The sequence below is a fragment of the Bos taurus genome, chromosome 3 (genome assembly GCF_002263795.3).
Source record: "Bos taurus isolate L1 Dominette 01449 registration number 42190680 breed Hereford chromosome 3, ARS-UCD2.0, whole genome shotgun sequence".
NCBI classification, from domain to species: Eukaryota; Metazoa; Chordata; class Mammalia; order Artiodactyla; family Bovidae; genus Bos; species Bos taurus.
Genome location: NC_037330.1, coordinates 117,489,507 through 117,500,664, shown reverse-complemented (window position 1 = coordinate 117,500,664; position 11,158 = coordinate 117,489,507). Strand labels below are relative to the sequence as shown.

Here is an 11,158-nt window from a genome sequence, read left to right as displayed (position 1 = left end):
GGCCTCGGGATGATGTAAGATCCTGAAGACGGGCTTTTGAAGCTGTTCTGTCATCTTTGTGGGCCTCGCCCAGCCTGCACACAGGCCTTATCACTTCGTCAGCTCCGTTAGAAGGACTGGCCTCCCTGCTGCAAGTACCTCGGGAACGCTTCCAGCATACCCCTTCCCAGCGCCGACAGCCAGGCTCCCTCTTTGCGGAGGCAGTGTGCCATCACAGGAGGAGAGCGCCTCGGCGTCTCAGACATGGGAAACCGCGCAAGTTACTCAGCCAAACGTTTTCTTACAGCCGACAAGGCACCAGTCTGTGAGCACGTGTCCCTGATTCCCAGAGTGCCGCTTCCTGGAGTGGGGAGAGGCTTGGCGTGGGGCTTCCCTGGCCAAACCCACGCTCCCCCTCCAACCCCTGGAGAATGCCCCTTGTCCTCAGGAGCCTGGCCTAAAGGACTCCGATTCTGTATTTTTAAGGTCGGCCCTTTGCTTCTGTAACTTTGTATAACCACATAAAAAAATACTCAAACAGGCAGTTTTTATACATAAATATATTTCACCTGACAACGTTATACAATAAATACTTCAATTAATTGCTGCATAACACACTTATATTGAGAAAAAGGACCGTGCGTCTCCCCAGGGTGAAAGCTTTTCTAAAGTATCTGTGCCTGCTGGGTACAGAGAAATGCAGGAGAGGGCGTGGCCGTGCCACCCTTATCTAGGAGCGGGGGTGGGCAGGCAGGACGCCAGCCGGCTGGCGCTTCCTGGTAGGGTGGGGGCGAGTCCTACTGAGAACTGTGCCCAGCCCCCCAAAGGGCACCCAGCGGTCGGTCTGTGCACATGGTGCCTGGGGCTCCCGTTAGTCAGACTGTGGGGTGGAAGCTGAGGGCTCCTGGGGACCAGTCACCTGCTCACCCCAGGCCAGCTAGAAAGTCAAGGAGCAGGGTGACTGCAGTCGTCGCCCCTGCCTCTCCCAGGCCTGGAGGCACCCTTGCCAGACCATCTTGGCCCCCAGGAGCTCCTGTGGTACCGGTGTTCCTATGGCCTGTTTTCTTTCCATGCAGGAATGGGGGTGGGGTAACTTCTTCAGCAGGCCAAAGGGGCCCTGCATCAAGAAATGGCAGGAACTCTCAGACACCATCTGTCCACGGGAATAGCCGCCATCCCCCCACCCCGAATCCCATCACCACTGCAGCAGGCACTTGTTCCCCAGCCTGCCCACAACGCCCATCTGAACTTGGGGCCACAGTGCCACCCGAGTGGGGAAGACACTCTGAAGAGCCCAGAGCTGGATGGACCCAGCGGGGCTGGACCGTGGTGACTGGGCACCCAGAGCTGTCAGCCTGCGGGGCCACAGCTTCACCCATCCAGATGAGGGCACAGGGCCTGGCCGCCCCTAATCTGCAGGGACATTCCAGCTCTCTCATCTGGCAGGTGGGCCCGAGCAGCGTGCCAGGGCCTCAAGGGGACAGGCAAGACTACCTCGTCTGGGAGGGGGTTTGCAACGGAGGGGATGGTGGGAAGGCCAGGTGAGCTCATGAGTGTGGACTCGCACACACACGTGAGAACAGCTCTGGACTCACTGTCCCCGTCAGCCCCTATCCCATGTCCCTGGTGCCCAAGGCTGCTGTGCCCAGAGGCCACAAGGACAGGCTCGGGCCCTGTGGTCCCTGCAGGCCAAGCAGTGCCCTGAGGTCCATGGCAGCCAAAGGCGCAGCTGGGAGAGGGGCAGGTGGGCACCAGGCAGGCTGGGCGGCCTCTCTCCTCGGCATGCCCAGTGGGCAGCCCACGAGAGCCCTAGGAAAGATGGAAAAGGTGCGGCCGGACCTCAGCCACGGAGCAAGCTGCCCAGGAGGAGTCCACGTCTACAGCAGAGGGGGAGGGAGGGGCACGGACAAAAACGCCCGCACCTGGGCATGCTGAAACCCCTCCCTGGAAAAGACGGCGTCCCGGGATCACCCGGAGTTCCGGGACCGCCAGTGTGCGTGTGGCCCCCGCTGGCTGCCTGTCGTGGCGTCTCTGGCTTCAGCTGCGGTGGCCAGGGTGGGCAGTCTGGCGGGCTCCCTCCTGCCCACGGCCTCTGCCACTCCGACAGTGCCCCCGGGGTTGTTCACACTCAGGCATGGCGCTCACACACCGAGGAGGACGGCGCTGAAGTGGGAGCCGCTGCGCACCGTGAGGGCGGAGCCACTGGCATTGTCCAAGAAGACGGAGGTGTACTGCCCGGCCTGCAGGGAGGCTCTTCGGTCAGCCCGGACGCTGCGGCCCGCAGGCACGCCGACTGCTCGCCCTGCCCCGCCAGCCCAGACACCTCACCATCAAACCCAGCACCTCCGACCCCTGTTCTCATGCCTTCTCCCCAGCTCCATCAGCCTCTTGGCTGGCGGGCTCCCTTAGCTCGTGCATGTGGGGGCGAGCCTCCAGTCGGGGCCAGAGTCAAGCTTTCTTTGCAAAACTCAGGCAAGAGGGCGCCCCTTCCACCACGGGCCTGGCCACTGAGCCCTCTGGTAGAGCCATCATGAGGCCAGTAGTAGGGCCTGGCTACTCCAGATGTGGTCCAGACACCCCAGGGTCACGTCACCAGATGTGAAGCGGGAGCTCCCAGAAACGCAGAAGCCGGGCACTCCATCTCAGGACCCCAGGCCCACCATGCCGCCTGAGGTCATCATGCAGGGACCAGACCTTTCAGCAAACAGCCACGGCGCCTGCAGCCACAGCCTGGCCCCCAGTTCTGGCATTGCTGGCTGAGCCTGGGCGAGCTACTTAACCCTTCCGTGCCACAGTTCCCTGACCCGCTTCACATCACGGTGGGTTAATAAGTAATTTATGTGAAGCGCTCAGAACAGGCCTGGCCTACTTAGGACCGTTTGCATGTAAGCTGTTATTCAACACATCTGCAACTAGACTTTTGTTTCCAGGAAATCCTTTTCATCCATTTCTCGACCACCTGCCCTAAATCCTCACAGTCTAGAAAGAGATTGCTGCTCGGGGTTTTGTGTGGAAATAACCTCGTCTGCTTCCCGCAGTCTCAGTGGGCCAGCGGGCCGTGATGTCCTCCCTGGGACAGCTGACCTCTGTCACTGTCCTCCACCGCTCCCCTGCCCAACTGAGTTCTCTCTGAAGGGCCGGTTCAGGCCAGCCCTCAACATGGGAGGCCTGGGAGGTCAGAAAACAGACAGAGGAGCAGAGCAGAGGACAGGTGTCGGGGGCAGGCCAGATGCGGGGAAGGGAGACCCAGTAACAGCTTGCTTCTGCCAGGACCAGCGAGAGTGCTCTGTGCTGCCCTGACCCTCATCAGGGCTTGGAGGCGGGGGCACTGCACCCACAGCTCCCGAGCCCACCAGCACGTCTCCCTGCCAGCGGTGGTCCCCCCACGGTGGATCCTGCCCCACATACCTGCAGATAGAGAACGCCGTTGACCGAGATGGTAAAGAGCTCGCTGCTGCCCTCCAGCCCCACGACAGCCTCCAGGGAGCTGTGGCCAAAGGAGACAGAGGGGGCGCCTGAGACCCCGGCCCCAGACCCCGCACACCACCTGCAATGTGTCCCCCATCACCCAGCACCCGGCCAGGCACCACGGAAACGGCAGCCTTGGCCAGGCTTCTGGGTGGGGGTGGGGGGTGGGGATCTGGGCTGGGTCCCCAACAGGAGTGAGTACAGGACTGAAGCGCACAGGACGGAGTGTGTGCCGCCAGGGCCGCAAGTCCAGGCTCTGACGGGGCAGCTGGAGGTGCGGGGCGGGCCGCTGGGAGTCTGGGTTCAGGCCAAGCCCTGCGCAGCTTCCCAAACTGGAGTGAGATGTGAACTTCACTCCTGCACGCCTTCTGCCACTACTGTGGCACACCTGCTCTCCGCCCGGGCTGTCGGGGCGCAGGGGTACAGAAAGGGCAGCCCAGCCCTTCTGAACCGACATCAACCGGAGGATGGATGGGTCGGCAGAGTGCCTGGGGAGGGGCCCTGCACAGACCGGGCAGGGGAGGCCTCTGAGGATGCGACGCTGGCATCTCGATCGCGGGATGGGCTGCTGCTGCTGAGCTCCTTCAGTTGTGTCCGACTCTGTGCGACCCCATAGACGGCAGCCCACCAGGCTCCCCCGGTCCCTGGGATTCTCCAGGCAAGAACACTGGAGTGGGTTGCCATTTCCTTCTCCAATGCATGAAAGTGAAAAGTGAAAGTGAAGTCGCTCAGTCCTGTCCGACCCTCAGCGACCCCATGGACTGCAGCCCACCAGGCTCCTCCGCCCATGGGATTTTCCAGGCAAGAGTACTGGAGTGGGGTGCCATTGCCTTCTCCTCAAGGGATGGTATAGTCAGCCCCTTTTGGGTTCAGGTGGGATGGAGGAGGTGGGGAGACCGGGGTGGCGGGTGCGGGCTGCGGAGGGTCGGTTTGAGGCAGCGGGCGGGCGCCAGGAGGCTGGAGGAACCTTGCCAGCAGGCGGGGGAAAGCCCCGAGGGAAGAGGCAGGCGCCCACTCACGCATGGTGCTGGCACCGGGACTCCAGGCAGATGAGCAGACGCAGGCGGTCCCGGGGGCGCAGAGGCCCCCGCCTCGGCGCCTCGGCCAGCGCTGCGGGGGAGGCGCGGGGGCAGTGATCACCGGGTGGCGGGGCGCGAGGGCGGCGGGGCGACCCCCACCCCTCCCCAAGCCCGGGTCCGGGCCTCACCCACGTGCAGCGTGGCGGCGAGCGCGTAGAAGCCGGCGACGGGCGCCGTGTACTGGCCGCTGGTCAGGTTCAGGCCTGGGCCGCGGCGGAAGGCGCCCTCGGCGTCGGGCTGCAGGCGCACAGACGGTCACCCCGGGCCCGCCGCGCCGCGCCCGCCCGGCCCCGGCCCGGCCCGGCCCGGCCCGGACTCACCAAGTAGTAGAGGCCGAGCTCGTGCAGCGCGCGCCGCTCCACCGACGCGTCCCGGCGCAGGCGGCAGTGGAAGGCGGCCTCGACGCGCTGCGCCCGCGGGCCGGGGGCCAGGGGCGCGGCCAGCAGCGCCAGCATGCCCGCGCCCCCCGCCGCCGCCTCCTCGTCGTCCTCCGGGCGCGCGGCCGGCACCGCGGCGGGAACGCGCGGGCCGGGCTCGGGCTCCGCGCACTCCCGCGTGCGCACCGCGCCTGGCACAGAGCGGGCGGTGGTCGCGCCGGGACCCCTACCCCCTCGCGGCCCGCCCCGCCGCGTCCCTCCCAGACACCTGCCCCAAAACTGGGCGCCGCTGAGATCGCGGGCACCGTTACCGGTGACCCCCGGAACCGCGAGCCGGGCGCCCGCGCTCGGGAATCCACGGGAGACCTGCTCTGGGCTGCATGGTCTTAGGAACCGGCTTCCCGATCCCGCGGCTGCTCGTGTTTCCTTTCACGCTTTGGCTACCGGGAAGCTCAGGGCTGGTGCACCCAGGACCCCGTTCTCCTGCTTCACCTGTTTATCCTACCGCTTCTCATCCCGGGGCTGCTGCTGCTTTTTCTCTGTTTACATTATTATTGAATCAGGAAATACAGTAGGATAAGCCAGACCCGTCATTTGGGGAAAGAAGCTGAGTGTAAAGAAATTATTGCAGAGAACGTGGAGGTTCTTCAGCCGCTGAAGCTGGTCTAGTTAAATGAAGGGTAGTTGTTAGTCACTCAAGTCGTCTCCGACTCTTGGCGACCCCGTGGACTGTAGCCCACCAGGCTCCTCTGTCCATGGGATTCTCCAGGCGAGAACACTGGAGTGGGTTGCCAAGCCCTCCTCCAGGGGATCTTCATGACCCAGCAATCGAACCTGGGTCTCCTGCATCGCAGACAGATTCTTTACCATCTGAGCCACCAAGGAAGCCCCAGTACATTAAATAGAAGTGCGAAAAGACTCAAGAGCTCTTCACAGTGAAATGAACTCTAGTCGGTACTCAGAGCCCACGCCTGGCAGCTGGCCGCAGTGCAGGGATACTGCCCTGGGTGCTAGAGCCCCCTCAGCTCTGCTCTCACCCTCTGCGGCCTCCGGCCCCAGCCTGCTCCTCTCTGTGCTCCTGGGACTGTCCTCCCTGCCCCATGAGGGCAGCTTCCTCGGGCCTGCCCGTTGGGCTCTGCAGCCAGCAGCAGAGATATGTCAGGGGAAGAGGCGGGGTGCAGGTGAGGGGAAGAAAGAGGCCTGAGATCTCCCTGGTGTCCCTGCAGGGCTCACTGCAACACTGTGCAAGCTTAAGGAGCTCTGACTTCTCCCTAACAGTCCCCACTTGGGGAATGCGGGCTTGGATCTCTCAGCTTTTGCAAGCTCAGAGGCCTCCCAGGTGGGGCATGGAGGCTGGTCCCCAGGCACCTACTGAACACAGAGGCCAAGTCCATCCTCCTCTGTGAAGCTGCCTCCTCACCCACTCCTCCCCGACCTCCACCCGGCCCCGACCCACACACAGCCCTGACCCGGGCCAGCCCCAGAGCCATGGCCTCCCGGATACAGGTCGACAAGACCAAGGTCCAGCCGATCTTGGCTCCCCTGCCCCCATTCTCCCCAGTGGGGTGTGTATCCCCACCCCGCCCTCCCCAGTGGGGTGTATACCCCCACCACGTTCTCCCCAGTGGGGTGTGTATCTCCGCCCTGCCCTCCCCCATGGGGTGTGTATTCCCACCCCTCCCCAGTGGGGTGTGTATCTGTGTGGTACCCACCCCCTACCTTTCAGCAGCAGCTGGAACTCCTTCAGTAGGACCTCAGGTGGGGTGATGGGAGCCTGGGGGACCCTGGGGGCCAGGAGGCCCCGGGGGTCCTGGTAGACCAAGCTGAAAGAGAAGGCTGACAGTGAGGACTTCTGAACAGGCAGGACGGGGTGGGGGGGGGGCACCGTGGGCACCCCCTCGATGAGCTCTTGCCAGAAAGGCTGGTAACAGGGGAGCGGGGAGACTCCTGCTTTGACCTCTGAGGGAGGTCAGCCTCCAGTTCCCCTGAAGAGGCAGTGAAAGCAGCAGGCATAGGGCTGGGGTTGGCGGGCCGCTGGGGGCCACGCTGGGAAGAAGGAGGCCACAGCCCAGCCCTGGGGCTGAGGGAGGCAGAGGAGGGCAGGGGGCACTCCAGGCCGCCTGTGAGTCTCAGGTATGTCACCACCCCAGTCGGCAAGTCCCCCTGTGCCTGGCCACCCCGAGGGGGGCGGTCCTCAAGGAGCCCTCACTGGACTGGGCTGGGACTCTGCTGGGAGGAGCCTGGGGAGCCCCCAGCTCAGCTTGGGGGTGACGGGTCAGGTCCCGGTGGCAGCCCAGCCAGTGGGCTGCCCCAGGCTCAGAGCCCGGCACACCATCGCTGGGGCGGCCCTGGGGAGCAGAGAGGCCAGGGCTCAGCAGGGCGGCACAGCGCTGCCTGGCGTGCCCCACCACAGGGGAATCGGCCCTCACTGGGGCCCAGGTCAGGGTCAGCCGTCAGAAGCAGGGCCCAGGCCCCGCCCAGGCTGAAGGACGGTGGGCACCAGTGGCTGCCCAGGCCCCCGCTGGCCCCCCGACTGTGTCACTCCGGCGCACCCGCAGGCCCCTCCTGCTCAGTCCCTGACTGCCCTGCAGCCCAGCACAGGCCTCCCAGGATACAGAGAGGGAAGAGAAAGCAGCGAGCCTGGCATTCTAGGGGTGCAGGTAAACGGCTGGAACAGGCACCCCGACCTCAGGGTCATACAGGCCCCGACTTGACACTTCTGTGCTCTCCGGCCTGAGGCGGAGGGTCTGTGCTCGTTGGGAGTGCTCAGGGTGGGGCCGGGGAAAGGCTCGTGGGCGGAGGCGCGCACACGCGTGCACACACACCGCCTGGGCTCCAGTGCTCACCTTCGGCTTCTTGGCCTTGCCCCTGCCGCCCCTCTTGCTGTTGATGCCCTTGTCACTCTGCCTGACGAAGAGCATCCAGGCGTCCCGGGGGTCGCTGAGGCCGTGCGCCCGCTCCACAGGGGGCTCCTGGAACACAGCCGCCAGTGGGTTGTTTTGCCTCCCAGACAGGGCTGCCGGCCAAGCAGACCGAATGCTTGGCAAGAGGTCGCTGCACAGGGCTGGCCTCCAGCCCCCTGGGCCCCCGTCACTGTCAACAGTGCTGGCCCCCAAGCCAGCACAGCCCCAGCCCCCGGCCCTTCCTCCCGGCTGCGGAGGGCAATCCCTAGGGAACAGCCTCTCCTCAGCCTGGATCCTGCAGGGGAAGACCCTGGGCATGGGCAGAGGAAGGCGGGGTGCCGAGCTTCAGGGCAAGAGGAAGCTGGCACTGCCGGGCCCCTCCCGCCTCCCTCCAGGGGAGCTGCAGTGCGTGCGCCTCCCTGAGGATCGGACCACCGGCCTCCCTGGGGGCTCAGGCAGGGCCGCCAACGGCCAGCAGGCACCCCAACCAACCCCTGGGGAGTTCTCGGGAGGCCAATTTCCACCCTCAGTGCTGCGAGGCCTCCCTTCCCGGGCTGTTTCGGGCACCGCGGGTGGGGTGTCCCGCACTGAGATATGGTGACGAAACCCCTCCCTGTCCTTAGGGCTTGAGTCACACGCCCCGAGCCGGGACAGTGACAGGCCCGGAAACGCCCCCCGCCCCCAGCAGGCTGCGTGCTGACCAGTCCTGACGTGGTGGGGCTCCAGGAGGCAACTTCCAGGGAGAGGCCTCCGGCCCTGTGGGCGGCAGGCCCCGGACAGTCTGGGCTCCGGGCAAGGCTGCCAGCTGGGAAGGAAACTGGCTCAAGAGGGCTTGGATGAGGTCATGGGCACTGACTCGGGCAGCTGATGGAAGGACCCTGGGATCTTGGAGCCGGCCAGGCTCACAGGTCTCGCGGCCACTCTGCAGGGACCCAGGGCCTTCTTTCAGGAGCCAGTGTGGTGTGATGGGGATGGGGCTTCTGTGATGGAGGGACGTGGGTCAGAGGGAGAGGCCTCAGAGTGCCCAGGGCATCCCCACACCTCCCTGGGTGCCAGACCCTGCAAGGCCTCCCCCAGTGGTTCCTCTCCACGAGTACCGGTGACCCCAGTTCACCGTCCCACGCCACCTTCGTGGGAACACCCGGCAGGAGGACTCTGTCCAGGGTGGACTGTGTGCTGAGCCAGCCCTCCCACTGGCCCAGGAGTCTGTGGAGGGACTCAGACCCCAGTTTGGCTTGAAACAGAAACAGGTGGAACCACATTGATCTGGGGGCCTGGGAGATGGGCTGCGGCAGTGTGGGTGGGCGTCGGGCCACTGCCCTGGCTGATGGAGGTCTCCAGCCTCCAGCAGCTCTCAAAAAGAGCCCTGCCTCCAAGGCCAGAACCCATCCCTGGAAGCGCCTGAAGCCCCTCTGTTTCCTGACCATCACAGCCCAGCCTCTGGAAACCCTGCCCCCTGGCGTCCCCCCGGAGGCTGAGGTAATAGGCTTTGCCTTCAGCCCACGGGAAATGGCAGGGGGCGACGGGAACAGGGCTCTGGGGAGGCCCCTCCTGGGGAGTGATCGGGGCTGGTGCCACTGTGACTTGTCTTCAGTGGGGGCATCCCCAAGCGGGGCGTCGTAGTTCCCAAAGTGATGCTGAGAGCAGAGGTGCAGGCCTGAGCCTCCAGGCACCGCCCACAGGCATCTTCAGAGAAAAGAAACTCCAAGCACCCTCCCCAGAGCCCTCCCCTCCCTGCCTGGAGGCCCCACCCACACTGAGGGCAGCTCTGAAGGCCCCAACCCCCTGGTAACCCCCAACTGGACCACCCGCTTCTGCAGCCAGAAAGGAAGAAGCAGGGCAGAGCTAAGTGTCGGCCAGAAATCACACATCGGAGCCTGGCACCCCATCCAGACACTTTCTCTCTCTCCTCCCCAGTTGGCAGAAAGGCAGTTGTTTATTTCCAGAGAACAGGCACCAAGAAGATAGGGGGCAGAGGTGGGGTGGGTAGGTGTGGGGGTCAGGGACTTGCTCAAACTTTTACAGATACCCTCTTCCCAACTTCAGGAGGATGGAGTTATTTACACTTTACGAGTTTCCCAACCTGGAAGTCTCCAGAAAACAGGCATCTCCCCCCAATCCAGTAGAACTTTGCTTTTCATGACAACCCCAAAAGCCAAGGTCAGGGCTGGCCCTTAAGGCGCCGGGCTGTACAGGGGGCCAGCGCCCAGACCTCCGGCGCCAAGCCCGGAAGCTAAGCGCTTTCCCGTCCCCTGTAGAGAGGGGGACACCCGGGTCAGCCCCGGTCCCCGCGGGCTCGCGACGCCCCACTCCCCGCCGCCGCGGAAGCGAGCGCGCTGCGCCCGAGAGGCGCCCGGGGACCCAGGGGCGCGCGCTGCTGGCGGGGCGGCTGAGGCCCGAGGTCTCCAGGGCCCGGGCGGGCCGGGCGGTCTCTTACCGGCGGGCGGGCGGCCGGTCCCGCGGGCAGTTCGTTCCCGGGCGGCGTCTCCTCGCGGGCGCGGCTCTCCGAGGGCGCACCGGGCTCCGGGGAGCCCAGGCCCACGGCGGCGGCCAGCAGGCTGGCGTAGGCGAGCAACAGGGCCCGCGCCGGGCAGCGGGAGGGGGCCATGCGGGCGGCGGGTGCCTCTGGCCTGCGATCGCAGCTTCTGGACTCCTCGGCCCCGGGCTCCGCGCCTTATAACGCGCTTGAATCCCCCGCCTAGCCCGGGGCGCGCCTCCCCGCCGGGCGCCGCCTCCCGGCTCCTGCGCGCGCTGCAGTCGTCGGGGGTTGGCGGGGGGCGGTGCGGGGAGGCGGCCCGCCCCACCGGGAGGGTGCAGGGAGGGGCGTGTACGCTGCCGGGGGGAGGTGCGGGCGGGCCGCGAGTGGGGACCGGGGGCGCGGGGTTAGCAGGGGCTGCGAGGAGGGCCGCGCAGGGGAGGCAGGGGCTTGGGGAGCCGCGGCTGGCGGGGGCCGGAGCGCCCCCTCCTGTTGGGCGCGTTTCCTCTCCGCTCCGGTCCGTCCTGCGCGCTGTCCAGCGTCTGCTTCGCGGGCACCCGGACGCCCTTCTCCAGGCCACGGGGTATCCCGTTTCTCCTCTCTGTCCCGCTCACCTCCTGCGGGGATCCCGAGACGCCTCTCCGTGACCGCGCGCTGGGTCTTACTAGATGGATCACATCTGAGCCCGAAGACTGTCAGAGCCCCTCTTTGGCGCCCCTTTCCCAGGCGGCGACCCCTCCCTGCTTCCCACGGCCGCGGACCCCCCTGAGCTCAGAGACTCGCTATTCTTCCCCGCCAGGCGCACCTGCAGGAGCCTCGGGGGGCACGGGGCGAGGGGCACGGAGGAGATCTACCGCCTGGGAGCGGGCTCCCTGA

The 11,158-nt window shown here is 65.7% G+C and overlaps 1 protein-coding gene across 1 annotated transcript; it reads right to left on the bottom strand.

Moving 5' to 3' along the window:
- Positions 1-524: 524 nt before the first annotated feature.
- On the bottom strand, positions 525-10,453 carry ERFE (erythroferrone). Its single transcript, XM_024990276.2, is given in 9 exon segments — positions 525-2,219; positions 3,388-3,466; positions 4,467-4,557; positions 4,655-4,763; positions 4,847-5,094; positions 6,623-6,674; positions 6,676-6,726; positions 7,750-7,875; positions 10,244-10,453. Coding segments are annotated over 9 exon segments (1,026 nt in total). The 5' UTR covers positions 10,415-10,453; the 3' UTR covers positions 525-2,120.
- Between the last annotated feature and the right edge of the window lie 705 nt (positions 10,454-11,158).